The sequence below is a fragment of the Heloderma suspectum genome, chromosome 3 (genome assembly GCF_057233095.1).
Source record: "Heloderma suspectum isolate Gila_16-S chromosome 3, 16-S_ref, whole genome shotgun sequence".
Lineage (NCBI taxonomy): Eukaryota > Metazoa > Chordata > Lepidosauria > Squamata > Helodermatidae > Heloderma > Heloderma suspectum.
Genome location: NC_139460.1, coordinates 55,948,665 through 55,972,849, shown reverse-complemented (window position 1 = coordinate 55,972,849; position 24,185 = coordinate 55,948,665). Strand labels below are relative to the sequence as shown.

At 43.3% G+C, this 24,185-nt stretch overlaps 1 protein-coding gene across 14 annotated transcripts in view; it reads left to right on the top strand.

The window, feature by feature from the left end:
- The window catches only part of CD47 (CD47 molecule), a 97,953-nt gene that overhangs the window by 10,466 nt on the left and 63,302 nt on the right, over positions 1–24,185 (top strand). For all 14 annotated transcript variants that reach the window (XM_084843323.1, XM_084843322.1, XM_084843319.1 and 11 more), the window contains one exon: positions 16,930–17,019. In XM_084843323.1, coding sequence (XP_084699449.1) covers positions 16,930–17,019 — 90 coding nt within the window. The remainder of the gene's footprint in view (positions 1–16,929; positions 17,020–24,185) is intronic.

The window sequence follows — 24,185 nt, the reverse complement described above, 5'->3', positions numbered from 1 at the left end:
TCAGGATACTTACAATTTACAATTCAAGATGCAGTCAGGGTCAAACCATGCATACATTAGTTTGTTTCTCACCACATTTCAGACAGGAGGACAAAGTTCACGGTGGTGCATAAAGTCCAGGGAAGTCTATGAATACAGTAAAGAAGAGGATAAAAGGTTATAAAGAATTTTGAGGTCATAGAAAAGGTAATCTTTATTGATAATAACAGAGCTTGATTATATGAATAAAAGAATAGTAAAATAATTTTACTTTAATAAAGAATAAAGAATATTAAAGAAAGCTGATTATAAGTTTTATATCTACTTGTGTTTTCAATATTGTTTTATGGAGTGGAGGCTTGGACACTTAAGAATAATCTGAGGAAAACTGAATCCTTTGAAATGTGGATATACTGACGCATGTTGAAGATGCCATGGACTGATTGAGTAACAAATGAGAAGGAGTTAAACTATGGAATTCGCGTCTATAAGATGTAGTGATAGCTGCCAACATGCGGGGAATCTGCACGACAATGGAATGAGAAGCGTGTTGGAGTATTATCCGAATTTTCATAGAATCGGCTTTGGTTAATCAGGGACACATGAAGCAAGAAAAGCCAAGTGTACTGTACCTTTAAAATCTGGCTTCCACAGGTCACACAGTGCTTCAAAAGAACATACTTCTGGGTTTAGTGTGGGGAGTAGAACAGAACATCATCAACCTGGCAGGGGCTGCTTAACCAATGAGAGAGGCTTGTTTCCCACCCCTGTCCATGCTCCCACTTTTGCATGAAGAAGCCAAAATCTCTGATTCTCCAGTACAGCATCTGAAGGCTCCCTATGAGAGCATCCCTCCACCCAAAATTTGGCCCCATTCCAGCAAATTGTTGCAGAGTTATTGCTTCCACACCACCACCACCCTTTCTCCATCTCTGGGCATGTTCTCCCTGCTTGCAATGACAGGCTCCCAAGACCTCGCCAGATTGGAGACGTGACTTTACATAATATCAAAGAAGTGACTTTACACAATATCGGAGACAGGATTGAACAACAATGGAGAAGTGAAGTAATGCAAACATCAGAGAAGTGCATCATCAGGGAGGCTAATTACTGGCAAAATGGGAGTGCAGGGTGATTCTGAAGGCTGGAAAAGCTCAGTGAGGTCACGGCGGGGTGAAAGACACACCCTGGGCAGGGCTATCATGCCAAAGAAATGAGGAGGATAGGGCACACAGCTCCAGAAGCACAGAGAACCTGAATTAAGGAATTAAAACAGAGTAAAAGTAGTCTCAGAAAACCTGGCTTTTCCACTGGAAATCTCTGGGGTGGCTGCAGATTGGCCGCGATATCATCTGCAATGAACAACCTTGAAATGCTTCCAATTTGCAGCAATTCTGCCTGTGAGGACAGCCCCTTGGACAATTTTGAAAGGGGATTAGACAGATTAATGGAGTATAAGGTTATCAGCGGCTACTGGTCACAAAGCCTATAACTTATCTCCAGTATTTGAGGCAGTATTCCATGTTATACCAGTTGCAGGGAACACAACTGACAGGATGCTGTTGAGTGCATGCCCTACTTGTGGACTTCCCAGGGGTAGCTGGTTTGCTACTGTGTGAACAGAATGCTGGACTAGATAGACTTCTGTTCGGATTCAGTATAGCTCTTCTTATGTTCCTTGACTGCTGTTGGTCCTGATGAGGAAGCTGAAGTGGTATCGGGAGATGGGATGTGTTGTAGGTGCTACAGTGAAGTGATGGCACCAGGATGCAGGAGTGTGGAAAGAGCCAGGTTGGAGAAAAGGACTAAGTACTGTAGGAGTTGAGTGGGCATACTTTGTTGTTTTTAAGAGGCCCATGGAAATTATAGTACATTTTAGAGTGGGTGTGTAGTAGGGATGTTGGAGAAATCCTCCACGGACCCCAATGAGGCTGGATTCTATTGAATCCGGCCCACCAAAGTCCATGGAGGATCGGATCTCCTACCTTTTCTTCCAGTGCGAAGTCCTCACTGGCGGATCCTCCCTGCCGCCGGCTCCGAAGACCCAGCGATACGGCCGCCATGGCCATATCGCTGGACTATGGATGCAAATGGCGTAGCAGACACCGTTTGCATCCCTGCTCTTTACCATGATAGGCTACATAAAGATTTACGTAGCCTATCACGGTAAAGTGCAGGGATGCAAATGGCATCCACTACGCCAGACACCATTTGCGGACGCAGACCAGCAGCGGCTGGAAGTCTGGCAGCGGCCGGCCCTGGTCAGCAGCTCCGCGGACTCACCGTGGAGCCAGCCGGGGAGGATTCTGGGGGGTGGACCGGATTGCCTCCCCCCCCTGCGGAGCCCCCAGAGGACCCAGGTAAGTGGGGTTTGTACACCCCTAGTGTGTAGTTCCATAAAGTATGGGTAACATTTTCCTAGGCAGATAGATTTTAGCATAGGGAGGGGTCAAGACAGACATTTTAAAAATAAGAATTGCCATGTTGAGAGGGTTTTTTCCTAAAGCAATGGAATTTGTTGTCAATCCATTTAACTGGTAGGGAAGGTTCAGAATAAAGGGAAGTACCTTTTCACATAATGCTTAATTATCATATGGAACATACTGCCACATGATACTATAGTTGAGTGTTAAAATTGATTAGATAAATTATAGGATAATCAGTCTCATCAATTATTACTAGTGATCACTGGAAACAAATGTCTTTGCTAAGAAATATACTTATTTCTTTATATAATTGTCAGTTTGTTCCTACGCATTGTGCCTGTCTTTTAATTAGCTTTTGCTGCTATTATTGCTATATGTCTTTATCATACTGATGAAATTATTAGGGGCTTTCTTGCTTTGATCTTAATGATTTTGCCAGATGTAGGGAAACTAGTCATTCTGACTCATTCTTTTGTATGAATTTAAGGATCAAAACTAGCACTTAACTTGTGTCCAGTAATCTCTAGGTCGTTCTTATTAGTGTTGAATTCCCACCACCACCACCACCAGTGATTGACTCCTGTCTCTTGCATCTGTTGTCCCCTTTCTATGGCTGCTATTTGCGCTGGGAGGGAAGCTTCCATTAATGCATCAATGGAGCTACCCTTCCAATGTAAATAGTGCTGTGCGGGGGGCGGGGGCTGTTTACATGTGCACAGGGGGTGGTGGTGGTTAGGGTAACTATTACAGAACCAGGAACTGCGTGGTTCCAGGAACACGCCCCCCCAGTTACCTGGCAAGCTTACTGGAGTGGTTAGCGTGCCTCCCAACGTCCTCCACTGTACGAACAGGCTCCTGGCGGCCACTCCAGTGTCCTGTATGGCCATGTAGCCATAGAGAAAGTCTGTGGTGGCTAGAGTGGTGGATGCTGTAGCCAGCGGACTTTATGATTGTGGCCTGGAAGTCCTCCAGATCCTATTTAAACTACCCGGGAGCCCGCCAGATCACATGGTGAACCTCCTTGAAGCCCCTTAACCCTTTTGCAGGGGGTTGCTTAGCCAGGGGTGGCTTAGCAACCATGGGGAACATGGTTTTCTCCCCCCACACAGCACACTAAGCCACCATGGTTACCAGACATTTCCCAACCATCATGGCTTAGCGTGACATCTCAACAGGCCAAGAGAGAGAGAGACATGGATCAGGACCATGGCAGGAGCAAAGGGTTTAAGGGCGCAATCCTATTCAGATGGGTGGCCGCCACCTCACTCGGAGGCGACTGCCTATCTGATACAGGGAAGGAGAAGCATGGAGGGGATCATTCCCTCTGTGCTTCTCCTGCCCTGCATTTTTGGCTAGGCAGTCGATTGCAGCTGTCTAGCCACGGGAGGATGGAGTGGGAGAGGAGGCTGCTGTACGACACATTGTTGTACAGGCATTTCCGCCCTCCCCACCCTGGAACACCCCCCAGCCATGCTCCTTTTCGGCTGCCCCACACTCCTCTTGTGAGCGCGGAGGACGGGCCTGTTCCGTGCTGCCTCAGAGGCAGTACGGAAGCAGAGGGAGGTCGGTTCTCCAGGTGTCTCCGCTGTCTAGCGACCATAGGATTGCTCCCTAAGCTGCCCATGCCATGGTCCATAATTCCTAATTGCATGAATAACATCATGTCTGTTTGGCCGTTGGGTTTCGTTTCATATGTTAAATACAATTACTATTGGTTTAAAAGTTTGGCAACATTTAAAAAATGCACTGCAGCTTCCTGCAAGTCGATGGAGCATAAGGCTTCTGCATGCAACTGAATCCTCGGTTTAAGCTGGGAGGGAGCCTGAGGGGGCAATTTATGTAGATTGACCCTTGTTGTGACACATGGAGTGCTTTTTATGGGGCATTTGGGGCTGTAAAACCAAGCCAGCCTCAGTCTCTCCCATAACTTGCAGTATTAAGTGGAATACAATGCAGGCTGCTATAAGCACACTCTCTTGGTTACAGCTCCCCTCCCTCCCTCACCTACAATATGGGGATAAAGGAGAGTGTTGGCATTGACATATACAGGACAATTTTTAAAATGTTTTAAATTCCACAGAATGTTGAGTTTGCCTGTTGGGGGTCGGGGGAGGAAACTTGAGTAGGGAGAGAGGGAATTGGACTGCATAAGCCCCACACAATTTATGATAGATCTCCTGGTTGGTTGGGGATTAGGGTTGGGATGGGGTGGATGCACAGCATGTTGTTCTCTCCCCCCTCCCCTCCTGTGCACTCTATGGGAAACTTTCAGGAAGGAGGATAGAAGAAGTACAGCTCTTCTGCTTCTCACTCACCAGAAATCTCATCACTCGAATATATAGAAATAAATTGGGGTAACCAGACCCAAACCTGAGCCCTTTAACACTATATATCATACAGCACAAGAAGGCTTTACAAGGACAGGAAAGGGCAAACATGTCCTTTCTTCCTCGCCCTCCCCATGTCTGGAGCCTTGATTAGAAACACCTTTGTTAAGGACTGGGGATACACTGCGATATTTTGTTGTGAGTCCTTATCTTCTATCATGCACTTGCCACTCCCAGTTTTTATCCAGCTCAAGTTTGATAAGTGATAAATCTGCATACACATCCCAGTTTAGCAGCTTCACTCTGGATCTCCCTTACAATGTTTTGCTCAAGTGTGGCAACTTTCAAGTCAGCTACTTAATGTCCAGGAGGACTGAAATGCCTCCCATACTGGTTTTCTACATGTTCCTATTTTAAATGTCTGTAGTGGCTCCATTGACTTGGAAGATCACAATCTGTTCCCAAACCTGAAATAGTTCTGTGTGAGGACAAAATTGAAAAACTCAACAGCCTGGTACACCGTAGAATTGTCAAGGGTAACATTCCTGATAGCTTGGGCCTATCTTGGTGTGGGATGTTGAATGGCATCCTTAATGCTAGAATGGTGTTTGCTTCCTTGAAGTAGGAGAAAATCCTGCACAGGACTACTCCTCCCATCAGTCCCCAGAGGATTAAATACATTTCCTGCCTCCACCAGTGGGGATGTGGAGAGACTACCTTCCAAGTCAAAAACAAACAGTATATAAGAGAAAATTATTCTACCCTCAAAATTCTAGTCCCTCCCACCAACAGAATGGGAGGGGGCGATTTTCCCTGCTTCTCTAGTTTGTACCCTTAAAATCTGCTCTTGAGAGTTGGGGAGCTGCAGAATGGAGGAGAGGAGAAAAAAGTCCTGTCACACAAGTGTAAAAAGCAGTGCAAGGCAGTGCTTGGAATTGGGTGGGAAAGGCCTGTTGATATCTCAGATGTGAAAGGGGATGCTGATTTGCAGTTGTTGGAGTAATCCATGCTCTGTATAAATCCTTGCCACTCCTCCAGACTTTATATTATGCAAAATAAAGATAATTATGCACATGCATATAATTTGCGTAATTGTACAGGTTTCAGAATTGGCTTCTTGAGGCACAGAATTTTATGATACCCTCTGTGTTAATCAGTGTGTAGATGATAAAAATAGTAGGTGTATAACTAAAAATATTAGCTGGCCTTCGTAGCAAATATAGTGTATTCTAGGCAGATCTTTAGCCATCGATGATATACTGTAGTTCTGAAATTCAGAACCATAAAGTATTGCCAGTACTATATGTGGATTCACATTTATAGTTGGCTTGATTGGTTTTTTCTTAAAAGGTACCACAGTTCACATGCATTATTTGATCTTGAAGAAAGAGACATATTTACTGATCAGCTCAGTGAACCTGGTATAATAGATGTGTGGACTACAACAAAATGTTGCAAAATGCATTGCTGCTGTTCAGGATTCTAGCCACCTCCATTTCATTCCCTCAGTTCCCTCTCAAGTCCCAACAGCGTTCTGTGGCCACTGAGAATGCTCAGTCCTGTGCTATTTTGGGGGTTCTCTCACCTTTTTCCTAAAGCAGGGGCATGCAACTCCCGCCCCCGACAACCCTGCCCCCCAGTGGGCATAAAGAAAAGGATATCTGTAGCATGGAGTGCTGAAAGCTAATCTTACCTTTTTGGTGCTGTGGAGCCATACTATTTTTCACATTTTTTAAGAGACATTTTTACCAGCTGCAGGGAGTGGTGGGTGCTGCATATGGGCTGCATCTTTCCCACCCCTCTCCTAAATGTTGGTTGTCCATCTACAGATCTTATGATTCCCCCAAGCCTGCTGATACCTCTGCACGGGTGTTGTTGTTTTGGCTAGATACGCAACAGCACGCGCAGCATGAACGTTGGAAATAGTGGGACCTGCAGCCAAATGTTGCAGTATATCTTTAGCACCCAAGAGGAGTGTTCCTGTTAAGGTGCCAACCAGCCATAAACTCCTCTAGAAAAGTTGTATAAGGTTTAAGGGGGTCAACCAGGCCAATTCACTCTCCTGTCCCCCAGTTTCTTTTATTGTCTTTCAACCACCACTCAGCATTCCGTGGCTCCTTGGGGGGTCAGTGAGTCATCTGAGACCTCATCTGGCTGTTGTGGGAGTGTTCCTCCCTTAGGTTTTTTTTTTTTTTTAATGGCACTTCTGTATATCATGGAGTTCACCAAAACATGCTAATAACTCCCTATTGTTTCTCCGAGGCCCCATTTGGTCTCCAATCCTGTATTTATTCAGCTACCTGAGTTTACTATAAGAGGAAACAAGTGGGATGTTCAGCAAAATGTTGCAGCCTGGAGTGCTCCTACTCAGGGTTTCAGTTAGCCATGCAGTGGAGACTGGTGGCTGTGATGTCAGTGGGATGGTGAATCAGTCAGAATTAGAGAACCAGTCAGAACTCTAAAAGAGCTATCCATGGTGCTGAACCTAGTCCCCACTCAAATGGGTGGTTGCTGCACAACTCCAAGTACTTCTGAATGAGACACATTGAGTTTTAGGCCTGGGTTTGGCATAGGGGCTGCTTTGGTTGACAGTCGCACGAGAAAGACGGGAATACGATCCAGTTGATTCTCCTGGAACTCTCAATGGCTTTCGATGCCATTGACCATGAATTCCTTCTGGATAGGGTGGGTTGGGAATTGGAGCCACAATTTTATGGTTGTTCCATTCCTACCTGGATAGTAGATTATAGAAGGTGGTGCTCTGTGACTATTGCTTGATGACTGTTTGAAATGTATGCTATTTACAAGGTTTTATTCCATACCACATCCTATTTAACATCTACATGACACCATGGAGTGACGTCATTTGGAGGTCTGGGGTAAGGTCATCAATATGCAGATAATACCCAACTCTGTTCTTACTTTTTATCCCATTTGGATTATGCAGAAGAAGTGCTAGATCATTGTCTGGCTGTGGTAAGGGGCTAGATGTAGGGATGTCAGAGAAATCCGCTGCGGATTCAAATGAGGCCAGATTCTTTGGAATTCAGCCTCAGGAATCCGCAGCGGATCGGGACCACTTACCTCTGCTCCAGGAGGACTAGAGGCGGATCGGCACTCAGCTGCTTCTTCCAGCCAGAGCTGTTCGCCTCCTCCCTGTCCCTGCTGATTGCCTTTAAAAAAAAGTCTTTTTTTTTTTTTTGAGGTGATGATCGGGAGGATGTGCCCATAGACTTATACACAAAATAGAGCAGTGAATCTTGCATATAAGCCTATGGACACATAGACTTATATGCAAGATTCATGACTTTATTTGTGTATAAGTCTATGGGCACATCCTCTTGATCACCTTTTTTTTTAAAAAAAAGACATTTTTTTTAAAGGCAATCGGCAGAGACAGGAAGGAGGCGAACGGCTCTGGCTGGCAGGAGGGAAGGTAAGCGCCCCCAAGCCAGTTTCCCTACCCCACCGGAATCTGAGCAGAGCAGAACCGTTCTTGAGGATTCCGGGGCGGGGGAGGAACAGATAGCCTCCCCCCCGCAACAGATTCCCCACTGGAACAGACGGTGGGGAATCCTTACACCTCTAGCGAGATGAGGACCAATAAACAAAAGCTCAATCCAATGTCAGTGAGGTGGTGAACCCACTCCGGGTTTTAGTCAGAACTCTAAAGGAGCTATCCAAGGTGCTGAACCTATTTTGGGTAAACCTGTAGTGGATTCTCTCACAAACACACACTCCCCAACATGGGAGCCACCAAACTCCACTGGAGGCATGGACTTTTCCAGGATATTCCATTCTGTTGGCCCTCCTCCCCAGTTCTCCACCCTCACAACAGACATTTAGTGTCCTATGGCCAGTCAGAATGCTCAGTGATTTGGGATGCCCCCCTCCCCGCTTAAGGTTTCTTTCTAAAGCGATTTTGTACTGCTGCAAGCCATGGGTTCCCCAAGCCTGCTAATACATATGTTTGATGCTGTTTTCGCTACATAAGATTCAGCACTCAAAGAATGAGTTGGCTATATATGTTATGATAGTGATTCCTTCGGTTTTTGAGGGTTTAAAAAAAAATTAACCTATAGTTCTATCTGAATATAGAAGTATGCACTTTTGCAGAATTGTTCTGCAATCATTTGTGAGAAATTGTTTGTGAGAAGTGCCTCTTGATTAGCTGTGTAGTTGAAGTAAAAATATATATTTGTTTTTACTTTTTGTTTAATTTGATCTGACCTTCAATGTTGTGGAGTTGTATAAAATGCAAAAATAATGTGTGTGTGTTTTTTAAATAGCAAAATCACTGATACCAGGTTCTCTTCCATTGTCAACTAGCTTGTACTGTCAGGAAGTTCCTCTTAATGTTTAGCTGAAATCCCTTTTCTTGTAGATCCTGGAATGTCTCTATCTCATTGGCCAGAAGAGGCATGAAAGCCCATGTGGCAGCAATGAATGCAGAAGGATGGGGAGTTGACTGATGAAAATAGGAGTGATTTCAGTGTGCATTCTGATGTGTGTACACCACTGAACTTCACTATTGTTCAAGTAGGAGCCACTTTGGCTCTAGGCTACTGAGGCCACTTTGAGGCCTTTCCTGGGCTGGGGTGTGTGTGCAGGGGGAGTCTCCTCTCCCCTCTTCTGGCCAAGTGGTGACACTGTGCATCAAACTCGACTGAAGACCTTTAGGCCTCACCTCCCTTTCCATTTCATCCACGCAAGGCCTCACCAGTCAGTCACCAAATCTCCAGGCAGGCAAATTCTAACAGGCTGACTTGGTTCTTGAACAGGGATGGATCTTTTTCTCATCACTGAGAAAGTGCCTCAGTGTTGCAAAATCTCCTAGCCCAGGGCCATGTTGCTCTTTATCTCACCTGTGCATTCAATCCCCCACCTCCAGCGCAGCAGCACAGGTAGCCAGTCATGTTGTCCTTTGCCTCTTTAGCTCCACCCCAAACACAGCTAATTGGCTGATTGCCCCTGTATTCTACTCCCACCCACCCCCCCCGCTCACAGTTGATGAGCCCCGAAGCCTCCTCCAGTAGCCCAGATCACAGCAACTGATCTACTGCTAAAGCATAAACAAGGCCACATTAGAGAGCCCCTGCTACTGCACAAAAAAAGCATATGAGCGTCTGAGTAAATGCAAAGAGCCACGCTTGAGGTGATAGGGAGCCGCCAGTGCCCCCCCGGCCTTGCAGTGAGGAATGCTGGTGTACACAGTGTCACATGTTGGCCTCTAACATGTCAATTAAGGGCTGGGAACCCATATGAACAGAAGGGAGAGAGCTGCACAATTGAGATGTACGTGTAGTGGTGGAGGAAATGCACTCTTAAATTCCTATAATAATATTCTAAACAAATTTGTCTTAATGCTGAAGCCTGCTTCCAATTATTGAAAGAAAATCATCCTTATTCTCAGAAGTGGCTTCCCTGGATCTCAGTGGGAAATTCTTTTAATTTTATTTATAAAATGAAGGAAATATGACACCATCTTCTGGTAAGAAACGAAATAGCAGTGGTACATGTGGCATCCTTAAAACCATGTCATGTCAAACTTGTTGCATTTCAAGAATTCTCACATAATGATCACTCAGAATTCTAATATTTTTATAATAAATTATTTATAGTGACTTTGATTCTTTAGTCACTTTGCATTCACCCTAGACCTTTGTTTAAAATCAGTAGTTGAAATTTTCTTCTGGTCTTGCTTTCTTTTAAAAAAAGAGTTCTGTGCAAAGAACTCTTAGATAAAATTATTCCCCCCAAAACACATGCACATTATTTTTTAAAAAAAATCTTAGTTGGTAATTGACTGTATTTGTATAATGTATCTAAATAAACTGCAGAAGAAGAAATGTAGTTAATGAACATTATATCTCAATTTACTTTAGCTGTTACCAATCTTGTCACAATAAACTAAGGAGACTCAGACTCAAATCCCCATTCAGCCATGAAGCTGACTGGGTGACCTCGGACCAGCCACTATCTTTTTGCCTAACCTACCTCGCAGGGGTGTTATGATGATAAAATTGGTGCGTTGGGGGTGGGGTGGGTAGAATGTACACCACCCTGAGCCTCTTAAAGGAGAAGCAGGATATAAATGTGGCAAATAAACACATAATAAGAATGAGTGAAAACTGTAGCCATAGTTTAGTATCGACAGCTATTTCTTCATTTTGTTGTTCAGTCGTTCAGTCGTGTCCGACTCTTCGTGACCCCATAGACCATAGCACGCCAGGCCTTCCTGTCCTGCGCTCTCTCCCGGAGCGTGCTCAAGTTCATATTCATTGCATCCGTGATGCTATCTAGCCATCTCATCCTCTGCCGTCCCCTTCTCCTTTTGCCTTCAGTCTTTCCCAGCATCAGGGTCTTTTCCAGGGAGTTTTCTCTTCGCATTAGGTGGCCAAAATATTGGAGCTTCAGCTTCATTATCTGTCCTTCCAATGAGCAGTCAGGGTTGATTTCTTTTAGGATGGACTGATTTGACCTCCTTGCAGTCCAGGGGACTCGTAAGAGTCTTCTCCAGCACCACAGTTCGAAAGCATCAATTCTATATTTCTTCATATATCTTCATAAATGCAAGGTAACTGACTGTACACACTGAAGTATGTATATGCTGATGTATTTCTAGATGACTTTAACAGTGACCTGTACACGTATTTATTTATGTAAAGCATTGTTAGCCTGTGCTTCAACTGAAAAGGCTCCCACTGCTGTTTATATACCATCAGTAACAAGCAAGACAGTCCCTGCCTGCAGGCTTACAATTTAAAACACATGATACAAAAAGAAAAAGGGGTGGGGGAAGAAAGGGGTGGGGGGAAGCAAGCCAGGTAAATCTTTTGAGGCCGACTGGAAGTGTGTGGCAGGACTGCCACTCCAACCACCACTTCTGGATTGGTGGTTCTTGAAACCACCCATCAGACACCCTGATTTGATCCAATCGATGCCACCTTTGTAGCCCTAGGGGCTGATAATCTTCCAGAGAGAGACAGGGAAAATAGTGACCCAGTTCTCATTTAATGGTAGCAAATTGCTGGGTTGTGGCTGTGGGTTCTTCAAATATGCTACCTCCAGTCAGCCCAATCAGAGGTTGCTGATGTCTAAACCTGGACCTAGCTGTTAATCATTAAACACCCCTAATTTAGCATACAATTAGCTGTTAGGTTAACTAGATTGTTTAACACATGATTAACCCATGCTGGCTGGAGAATGCTGGGAGTTGTAGGACTTTTTTCCTTTTTAAACATTCATAGGCTTGTGCCCATATTCACTTAACAGGGCAACATTCAGAACAATCAATAACTGATTAGTAGTAGTAGTCATAGTAGTACTAGGCAGTATCCTATACTGCTGCTGTGCTCTGTTTCTTTTACACCAGTGGCACCCACTGATAGCATTACAGGAAGCTGTTGCTTCCTAAAGCAACCCCTGAAATGAAAGGCAACCTGCCCCGTTCTGAAAACAAGCATTTCTGCTTGTTTAGGGACCTGCTAGCTTACCGTTGTGCTAGTGGTGGGTCCTGCTAATGTGCAGGCAACATTGGATACCGCCCCGTGGTTCTAAAAGCCTGACATCGCATCTGCTTCCAGCAGCTTCCCCCGCCCCCTTCTCATTGACACCCTGCCTCTGATTCCATTCACTGACTGACTAAACTAACTAGTCCTTCAACAATATTTTGGTTTACTCCCGAAAGGTAAGGACAATTCAAATGATCCTGGACTGACTGGCTAACAGAGACAGACCATCTTAAACATTTCCCACTTAATGATTGTTCCCTCTGTTGTGTCTGTAGTTAAAGTACTCAAAGGTGGAGTTTGTATAAAGATTGTCAAGAGTATAAGTAAGTGATCCCTTTCTGGTAGATCTATAACATTATGGATTACAGAAGGGGCCGTGGCTCAGGGGCAGAGCACCTGCTTTGCATGCAGAAGGTCCCAGGTTCAATCCCCAGCATCTCCAGGTAGGGCTGGAAGAACTCCTGCCTGAAACCTTAGAAAGCCATTGCTGCTAATCGGTGTCGACAATACTGGGCTAGATACTGCTAAAATACAATTACTTTCAGAATGGTAGATTACCTCAGCCTCAAGCTTCACTGAGACTAGTGTGGCCAAGCCTCTCCTGGTTCTTCCTTTCTAATGGTGTTTCATTGCAGAAAGCAGAAAGGAACTAAACTCCTGCAGCAAAAGAGTTGAGGTTTCTTGAAAACAGAGAATGTCATAAGACAAAAGAAATTTACTAAATTCTTGATCTACAACTTATTCTGCCATCAAGCAATGTTCCATGATAAAATAGAGAAGGAGGAGTATGAATCTAACCCATCTAGTCAGGGAAATTGCTTGAAGCAGCGCTGGGGTGTGGGGAGAACAAATCAGGGTTTCCCCATGTTTTTCATGAGCCAACATCCATCTCCCAAGTTTGAAGAATTGTTTGATTCTTGCTTGGATCTCTCTCTCATATATATATATATATATATATATATATATATATATATATTTTCTGTCCAATTTATAATTGCCTTGAATCCCCCTAACATAATGTCTAGGGGGAGTGGAAGTATTATGAGTAGCAAGCATAGGGGATGAATCTCCCCAGCACTCAGAACCATCCCTCACCCATGCCATGAGATGGGGGTGTTATTTGGATAGGTCACATGCATGGGCATGGCTTCCTCAGGGATCCCCCCAATTATGAGTGATCTCTTTGAAGGAATAGGCCCTATTGTGCAGCTTTGGAGAATGACTAACAGCCTTCTTTCATTGAACCACTTCTTGATATGAATAGGTGAAATTAGGTCTCTGTGCCACTGCATGCTTACCCGACTTAAAGGACACACTGTTACTCTGAAAACAGGAGTGTATACTTTGTGTACACCACAGGTTATACTTTGACAAGACAGGTTCTTGGAAGATGCAGCTCCAGAATATTACAGATTACAGAAACAGCACAAAAGACAACCCAAGCGATCATGATATTTTTTTTTTTTTTTTCTGTTCCAGGGGATGAAGGTTGATGGCTCCAGCACTGAAAGTGTTCCTTTGGAAAGGGCTTGCTCAAGTCTAATATGGTATTGAGATTTCGGGGTTAAGGCGTAACAAGTTGAAGGAGCTGGAGGTTTGTCAAAACAAGTTCCTGAGATATATACTGGCAGTAACCCCAGCGGACTGGGGCTCCCAGTAGTCCAGCTCCCTTCCTCAGGACAGAGACAGGCTTGATATCAGTAGAAGCTAGGGCTCAGAAGGCAGTCCTTTGGTATCATAAGAGGGTCTGGATATGCCTGAAGTTCACCTCCCCAAACTTTGCTTGAAAGAACAAATGATGAACGCTGGCTGGGCTAAGTCATGCCAAGAGTTGCTAATCTCCAAAAACCAGATATTTTCACCTTACTGGGAGCCAAAAACCAAATGAGAGATTGGGTAGGTGGGATGGATAATAACCAGGACGTAGATGTAATTACAATGTTGAATTTTTCACAATGGTACAGCCTGTTTAAAAGAGCCCAATACCTACAAACTCTCAGTTTTGCTTCTTTGAGAACCCCATTTACAGAACTACACTTCCAAACCATGCCCACAGCATTCTTGGATAGAAGATACTGTATAGGCACATTCCAAGAAACCTTCTGTATCTGTGGTCTGGGAGAGGTAGAGGATATCTCACATTATTTTCTTTATTGCCATCTATATCAAAACCCCAGGAAGAGATTCCTAGAACAGATTTTGGCATCTTTACAGGGTATAAGTATCTCTGATAACCTCTCATCTGGATTACTGCAATGCATTATACATGGGGCTGCCTTTGGAAACAGTCCAGAAACTTCAGCTTGTCCAAAATAGGGCAGCAAGATTGTTAACAGGGACTGGCCAGTGAGATCACATTACACCAGTACTTTTCCAGCCTCATTGGCTGCCAGTGCATTTCCAGGCCCAATTCAAAGTGCTGGTATTAACATTCAAAGCCCTAAACGGCTCGGGGCCAGGTTATCTGAAGGATCGCCTCCTCTCATATATACCTGCCCAGACCCTAAGATCATCCTCAGGGGTACTTCTCCAGGAGCCCCCGCCAAAGGAAGTGAAGCGGATGGCTACCAGGAAGAGGGATTTTCTGCTGTGGCGCCCCTGGTGTGGAATGAGCTCCCTAGAGAGGTCCGCCTGCAACCTACGTTGTACTCCTTCTGGCGGCAGGTGAAGACCTTTTTATTCTCCTAGTATTTTAGCATTTTAGCTTCCTAATCTTTTAGCTCTGGTGTTTCAGATCTGTATTTTAAATCTCTGCATTGCTGCTAGGTTTTATTCTGGGTGTACTGTTATATTGTGGTTTTAAGCTTTCATATTTTATATTGTTTTAAGCTGCACTCTGTGGTTTTAATTTTTGTGAACTGCCCAGAGAGCTTCAGCTATTGGGCAGTATAGAAATGAATGAATGAATGAATAAATGAGAAGATTTGCTGGTTACTGTCAGATTGTGACCCTTATGTTACACACAAAACAGCCTTGTTTGCTAAGGCTGCAAAACATATTTGTGCAATCACTCCAATGCTGCAGTGGACTGTGCAGGTGATTCATTAACTTGATATATGTTTACGTTTTGTCATTGCATCATGTATTAAGCTATGTTGTTTGTAATGGCTATTAGCCGAACACAATAAAATTTTCTGACTGACTAAACTAACTAGCTCTGGCCCCTAGTTCCTCTCACTGTCTATCCATCCTATCTCAACTCCTGCTTTCCTGTCCTCTCACTAAGTGTCTCTGTCTTCCTTCTTACTGACTTTCTCCAGTTGCCAATAACTCCAGTCAGTGTTCCATTTTGGCCCTGTCTGCCAGCCGTTCCTCCACTCACTCTACTGTTACACACTCCTTCAAATATCTTTGTTCCAAACAATTTAGGGATTTCTCAGAAGGGATCAGCACTTCAGATTGCATCTAGAAAAGAACAGAAAACTAGTGCAGATTGAACAAAACTGGAATATACGATTAGCAAAAACTGGGCTTCAGAAATCAGTCTGGCTGCTGCACTTTGCACCAGTTGGGTAGTTAAAACAGAAGGGGTTGTGAAGAGCTCTAAATGAATCTCTCCAAACTGGGGGCATGGGCATTAAAATGGCAAATGAGTGTAAATTGATTCACAGTGAGAAAGAAAAAAATCCTAACTTCACATATACAAGGGGGCTGAGCTGGCAGCGACTAACCAAGAAAGGGATCTTGGGGTTGTGGTGGATATGTTGATGAAAACATTCTCCAGAGTGTGGCTGCTGTGAACAATGCAAAATCTGACTTGGGGATTATTAGGAAAGGAATTGAAAGTAAAACTGCAATATCATAATGTCCACATACAAATCTGTGATGTGACTGCACTTGGAATATGTACAGTTCTGGTCACTGCACCTCAAAGAGCAGATTGTAGAGCTAGAAAAGGTGCAGAAAGGGGCAGCCAAATCAAGTGGTTGGAGCACCTGGGGTTTCTTGGCTTAGAAAAAAGGCAAATGCATGGTGTGGAGAAAGTGGATAGAGAGTAGTTTTTCTCTTCCTCAGAATATTAGAACCCAGGATCATCCAGTGAAGCGGAGAGGTGGGAGAGTGAGAACAGTTAAGAGGAAGTAGTTGTTCACACAGCACATACTTAAGCTTTGGAATGCACATCCACAAGATGTAGTGATGGCCACCAATTTCGATAGCTTTAAAAGTGGATTAGACAAGGCTGTTAAAGTCATGATGGCTGTATATTGCCTGCAGTATCAGAAGCAGAATGGTTCTGTATAGCAGTTGTTGGGGAACATGAGCAGAAAGGTGCTATTGTATTTATGTCTTCCCATGGGCATCTGGTTTGCCGTTGTGGGAACTGAATGCAGGACTAGTCTGATCCAGTATGGCTCTTTTTATGTTGTATTCCTGCCCCATCCCCATTTGGGCAATCAAAAATATCTTTACCATCATTCTCTTGGGATGATTAAACAGAAACGGGAAGCTCTCCACCCGTTTGATGTTAAGTGCCAGTAGTCTAATTCAAGTGGAACCCATCCCTTTCGTACAGCCATTCCCAGTGCCTAACTCAAAAGATAAATAGGCTAAGACGGGTTCAGAATGTGTAGCCGCCAATGTAGCTGTAATGATGTATATAATATGCCTGGTTTATGTTTTGTATTTCTTCAGCAAACTGAGATTTGATGGTGGTGATGATGCTGATATGCATTTTTCTTGTAGCAAAGTGGTTTCAACCTGTGGAACAAGGCCTCATCATTATCCTCATAATAGTGGGTGCTGTTTTATATTGGGCCCAGTTTGGTGTGGTTGGTAAGTACTGGATTCCTTATTTCTTTCCAATGCTGGATATTGTTAAATAGTAAAATATTTTGCATATGCGTAACAATGGAGTAAAGAAAAGAAGAAATTAATGCTTTATGTACATAAAATGTGTAATCTTGCACAATGCGAGTGGTTTATATAGCTGCTAACTGACATTTTCCAGTCATGGAAAATAACACAGAATAAAAGGTGACATTATAATTAATTTGAAGTCTGTTACCCTTTACACTGCGACTTCAGTGAATGGTAATTAATACCTTCTATAATCATCTGCAGTAGAAAGGAAGCTTGTGCCTGCTTGTGGCTGTTTAACATCTTAGTTGTACAATGAACATTATGATGGGTGCCATCTACTATCCTATTTAAACCATTCATTCCTATGTGTATGTTTATTCCTATAAATTATTTTTATAGGAATAAAATACCTCTTCTATTGCACATGTGTTTCCATATCAATATACTGTTAATGGTGAAACCTTTGGGGGCCTGTTGGCACATTTGACAATTTGGCAAACTCGTGGACACCACCACAAAATGGGTGCACTGCAGTTGAAATCATCAGCCTGCAGCCACCTGCCATCTTCATTTCCTAACAATGTTTATTGGCCCCACCCACATGTGGCCCAGGGGTATTCATGGAAAAAGAAGGTGGGAGCAGCTAGAGTTTTGCTTTGAAACAATCCCAGTAAGGAACGTTGTTACTGGAAAAAACAAAAACAAATAAAATGTGGGAGGGGTAAGGCACTTTGGTGGTGCCAAGAAAGGTGTCTGAGGGTGCACTAGTGCTCGTAAGCACCACACTGCCTAGCCCTGTTTTAAAGGAATACTTTGAACAGATCTGGTCAACTGAGAGGAAGAGAAATATTTGAGGGTCATCAACAAAACAACAAAGGACAGGACAGGCACTCCAGAAACAATTTGGGTTGTGGAGTAGTCAGAGCAAAACATTAACCCATAATTATGCTTCCATTTTTCTCTTTTTGCCAAATCTCCAAGGGAACATCCTCCCCTCACTTGCTCATACCGCTAGAATCATGGAATCATAGACTAGTAGGGTTGGAAGGGGCCTACAAGGCCATCGAGTCCAACCCCTTGCTCAGTGCAGGAATCCAGGTCAGAGCATCCCTGACAGATGGCTGTCCAGCCTCATCTTGAATGCCTCCAATGTAGGAGAGCCCACTACCTCCCTAGGTCATTGGTTCCATTGTCGTATTGCTCTAACAGTCAGGAAGCTTTTCCTGATGTTCAGCTGGAATCTGGCTTCCTGTCACTTGAGCCCATTATTCCTTGTCCTGCACTCTGGGACAATCGAGAACTGATGCTGGCCTTCCTCTCTGTGACAACCTTTCAAGTACTTGAAGAACGCTATCATATCTCCCCTCAGTCTTCTTTTCTCAAGGCTAAACATGCCCATTTCTTTCAGTCCCTCTTCATAGGGCTTTGTTTCCAGCCCCCTGATCATCTTTGTTGCCCTCCTCTGAACCCTCTCCAGTTTGTCTGCATCCTTCTTAAAGTGTGGTGCCCAGAACTGGACACAGCACTCAAGATGAAGCCTAACCAGTGCTGAGTAGAGGAGAACTAGTTCTTCCCGGGATTTGGATGCTATGCTTCTATTAATGCAGCCCAAAATAGCATTTGCCTTTTTTGCAGCCCCATCACATTGTTGGCTCATATTCAGCTTGTGATCGACAACAATTCCAAGCTCCTTCTTGCTTGTAGTGTTGTTGAGCCACGTATCCCCCATCTTGTAACTGTGCATTTGGTTTCTTTTTCCTAGGTGCAGAACTTGGCATTTATCCCTATTAAATGTCATTCTGTTGTTTTCTGCCCAGTGCTCCAGTCTATCAAGATCACTTTGAATTTTGTTTCTGTCTTCCAAAGTATTAGCTATACCGCCCAATTTTGTGTCATCTGCAAATCTGATCAGCATTCCCTGCACCTCCTCCTCCAAGTCATTAATAAAAATGTTTTTTAAATATATTTTTATTTATTTTTTCTTTATAAATGAAATAAACAATACCAAAATTACCAACAGCCTGATCAATACTACAGTTTCCCAACAATACAATATTCTGATGAGGACACAACAATAACAAAGAGAGAAGGAAAAAGAAAATAAAAAGGAAAAGGGAGGAGAAAAGAAAGTGAAGAAAAAAGAAGATTCTTTCCCCTTCCCTCCCGCTCTCCCTCCCCCTCCCCTTTAAAGAATTACATTTAAACTCCAATACCCCCCGGCCTCCGATGCCATTCTATTTTAAAAACTATATCTATAACCTTAACAGTCTTACAGTTAAATAAACACCCTTACACTTCAATATCATATCATCAATCTTATATCAAAGAAACAGGTCTACAATTCATTCCCAGAAGTCTATATTATTATTATTATTATTATTATTATTATTATTAATAATAATAATAAAATATATATAGTGTTATATAATAATAAAACAATATAAACCTTCAACAGTCAGTAATATATTTTATACTAGATATATTATCTATTTTTAAATAAAAAATAGAAAAGCAAGAAAAAACAAAAGATGAAAGAGAGTAAACGAATATATGTATAATCATTTATCTTCTGAGCTAGCCTGGATCATGTTGACTAAACACAAACAGTTAACAAAGCTTGTTTAAAGATTCCAGTTCATGGGGTTGTAATAGAATTCTCATGCATTTTTACATTCAGCAATGCCTCCGCCATTTCATGATTTTGAAACTTCTTCATCTGACCTTCAGACACAATACAAAGTGTAGCAGGATATTTTAAGTAATATTGTAAGTTCATTTGTTTTGCCATATTTTTTGCTTTGATAAATTGCCTTATTTTATTCACCACCTCTTTGATGTAGTCTGGACTTTATATAAATAACTTTATCTTGTTTCCAGGAAAGGCTTCCAGCCTCCCTTGCCAAGTGCAGGATATAAATCTTTGTGGAGACTTTTGCAAATTGGACTATGATCGTGTAATCAGTCCCTTTAGCATTTGGCATATGAAATGCCTGCTCAATATCAAGTAAATAATCAGATGGGATAAGGAGTATCTCATGCAAAAGTTTATCCACAAAAATAGGCAATTTTACATCATTAGACAGATTTTTAATCCCGATAATACGTACATTGGATCTCCTCATGAAAGTGTCCAATTGAGAAATTCTATCACAGGCATTCTTAAAACAAATTTGTGTTGTAGTTTCATTTCCTGCCACTCGGTCTTCTAGCTCATTAATCTTCGTCTCAATTTTTTGCCATGACGCACTAATTAAATCTACAGCTCCTTGCAAGGCGGTGATGGAATTTTGGATTAAATTCAACCTTTTGGCTTGCTCTGTAAATTGCGAAGATAAAGTCTTTATCAGAGTAAATAATTCTCATATATCTTCTGTTCTTGAAACTTTTGACACATGAGGTGCAGGGAGAGTTGATGCCAGCTCCTTTCTTCTCCTTGGCGCAGACATGTTTCTCTCAAACAGATCTTACAGGTCCTCAGATGTTCTCAAATATTGTTAACATTTCTTAAATCATCCCTCAGAAGTTGTTATTTCTTAAAGCATATATTATTATGGAACATGTCAGCCCTGTTTTCGCCTATGAAATAGGAGTCTCAGTACAGCTTTTTGCATTGGTAAAGCTCTGGGGAGATAGTCCTGGAATCCAACCCCCCACACACACTATCTCGTGGGGGATACTTTTCTCCAAGATGTTATCCAGATGTTGCCTTGCCCCCCCTTTAATTCTGGGGGGAGATGAAAAGGGTTTTCAACCTTTTAAAAAGCTGTTTGAGAAAGCTCCCAGGGAGAACTTCTGGGGAAGCTGCCAGAGCGACATCGGTTCCAACCAGAAGTCTGTCATTAATAAAAATGTTGCAGAGCACTGGGCCCAGGACTGAGCCCTGCGGTACCCCACTCATTACCTCTCCCCATTTTGAGAAGATCCCATTGATAAGTACTCTTTGAGTCTGATTCTGTGGCCAGCTGTGGGTCCACCGGATTGTTGTTTCATCTATCCCACTTTGAGCTAGTTTGCTCATCAGGATATCATGGGGCACTTTGTTGAAAGCTTTGCTGAAGTCAAGGTATAATATGTCTACAGCATTCCCACAGTCCACAAGGGAGGTTACTTGATCAAACCTCACTACATTTTTACCTGTTCCTGCTACCTTTAATCTCTTTCATGGAAGTTCCTTTACCTGAAATTCATGTTCCTCCCAACAGGGGTCTGTAGCCCTCCTAAAGCCTCATTACATTACAGTTCTTGCCTCATCACATTGAATAAAATAGGAAGATTTCCCCAGCAGTTAGATGCTCTACTAGGAAATACATACACACACACACACACACACCTATTACAGTACAATCCTGTACATGTCTATTCAGAAGTAAGCCCCACTTACTAAATCCCAGGTAAGTGTGTATACGTTTGCAGTTGTAGAAACTCAGAGTCTCCATCCGCGGAAAAAATATTTAATGCTAAGGCAGAAAGAGAACATATTCTAGCTCTCAAAAGTATACTCATGTATACTTGCCCCTTGTCCCACCTCCTTCTGGCTTACTGCATCAAACAGGGAGTAAGTGACCAGCTGGGTCCAGGAGAAGGTAAATGCCTTCTTGGGAGATGAAGTGTCCCAGTTGCCTTAAAAGAGACCTTAGTACAGCTGCTCCTGAAGGAGTCTGCCTTAGATCCAGAGTATCTTAATAGCTGTTGGCTGGTTACCAATATACCTTTCCTCAGCAAGGTATTCAAATGGGTGGTTGCTGTACAACTCCAAGAATGTCTGGAAGAGACACGTTGAGTTTTAGGCCTGCGTTTGGCATAGGGGCTGCTTTGGTTGACAGTTGCTGAGAGAAAGACAGGGGAATGCAACCGTGTTGATTCTCCTGGAACTCTCAATGGCTTTCAGTGCCAGTGACCATGAATTCCTCCTGACTACGGTTGGTTGGGAATTGGAGCCACAATTTTATGGTTGTTCCATTCCTACCTGGATGGTAGATTATAGAAGGTGGTGCTTTAGGACTATTGCTTGTTGAGTCTTTGTGATTTATGATATTTACAAGGTTTTATTCTACACCCCATCCTACTTAACTTCTACTTGACACCATGGAGTGATGTCATTTGGATGTCTGGGGTAAGGTCATCAATATGCAGATAACACCCAACTTTATTCTTTCTTTTTATCCAATTTGGATTATGCAGAAGAAGTGCTAGATCACTGCCTGGCTGTGGTAAGGGGCTAGATGAGGGCCAATAAACAAAAGCTCAATTCAGACCAGACTGAGGTACTGTTGGTGGTTGGTTTGTCTGCCCACCAGAGTGCTGTACATCTTCTGCTAGATGTAGAACCGCAAGTTGCTTCAGTGGCAGGGAGAGAGTGCCTTTTGCCAGTGTAGAGCCACAGCTGATGCACCAGCTTATCTGGACAACAATAGCCTATGTCTTCAACCCTTCAGGTTAGGCAACTCTCCGTGTGCGATACATGGGGCTGCCTGTGGAGACAGTTTGGGAAATTGTAGTTCATTCAGAATCCGGCTGTTAGATTACTAACTGGGATTGGGCACTAGGATCACACCACACAGACTGGGCTGTGTCAGTTGCACTGGCTCCCAGTCCATTTTCAGGCCCAATTCAAAGGGCTGATTTTGACCTTTAAACCCATTCACAGCTTAGGTCCAGAATATTTGAACACAACTCCATATACCTTCCTGTATGTTAAGATATTTCTTAGAGGGCCTGGGAGAGAGCTTTCTCAGGCTGGATCTACACTTACCGCCTTTTTTTGCTTCCAATGAGGTTTCACTGCCCGTCTTTCACACTACGCAGTACCCGCCTCGAATTGGAACCGGAATTTCCCACTTCCGTGCTCCCACTTTCAATACTCTAATATCCTGGTATTTCCCCTTAACGTGCTCTGATTTTCTGCCTTCGCTACCGTATCCGGTCGTAGTCCCCTCCCCCGCCTGTCCATATACTGCGGTGTTTGTATTTCCCTCCTGTCCAATCACAGCTCTTGATGGCCCCATGTCTTCTTCTGGCTACTGATCGCATAGCTTCCTCAGCAGCCCCTGTTTCCTCAGAAACAAGCAAAGGGCTGGATGTGCACGTGCTTGTCTGATCTCGGAAACTAAGCGGGGTCAGCCCCGGTCAGTAGTTGGATGGGCGACCACCTGGGAATCAGGCTTCCTGCACTGAGCCTATCCCTTCAAATGAAATCAAGTTTTACCCCCTCCTATCCCCCGCTCTGAATGTTTTTTTTTTTTTTTTAATTAAGGCATTATCCTCACAGAATCGGGGCTTCTCCGCAATGTGTTTTTTTTTTTTTCCTAATTCAGGCATGATCTTGGAAGATTCAAAGTTGTGAAGCTTTATAACTTCGAATCTTCGAAGATCATGCCTGAATTAGAAAAAAAAAACATTGCAGAGAAGCCCCGATTCTGCGAGGATAATGCCTTAATTTTTTATAAAAAACATCCGGAGTGGGGGATAGGAGGGGGTAAAACTTGATTTCATTTGAAGGGATAGGCTCAGTGCAGGAAGCCTGATTCCCAGGCGGTCGCCCATCCAACTACTGACCAGGGCCGACCCTGCTTAGCATCTGAGATCAGACAAGCGTGCGCAGGAAAACAGCACAGCACTTGAGTGTGAACCGAGCTTGCGCATTCGATGAAGCACTGCAACGGGGAAAATGGGTGAGTATGCATAATCACGTTTTAATGCGAGAGTGTTTAACCCAACGGGACACCGAATTCATTGTGATGGCGGGCGCAATGTAGATCGGCCCTCAGTGGTAGCACCACAACTGTGAAATGCTCTCCCCAGAGTGTCTTGCCTGGCACCCATTTTGTTATCAGTTTGGTGCTAGTCAAAGATTTCTTTATTTTCCCAAGTCTTTTCATTTTTATGGACTTTGTTATTGTTTTAATTTTGCTTATTATCATAAAACAAGACCCACAGCCTTAATAGTTGGTGGTTTTTGATAGTTACTTATACTTCAGCTAAACTGTCTTTTTTTTTTTTTTTTACAGAATTTTATTGTAAGCCCCCCTGATAATTTTATTAAAGGATGGCAATATAAATATCCATAACAAATAAATGAGTTGCACCCTTTGGTATCATCTCCAGGTACCAAAATTAAAGGTAGCAGTAAACTAGCATGG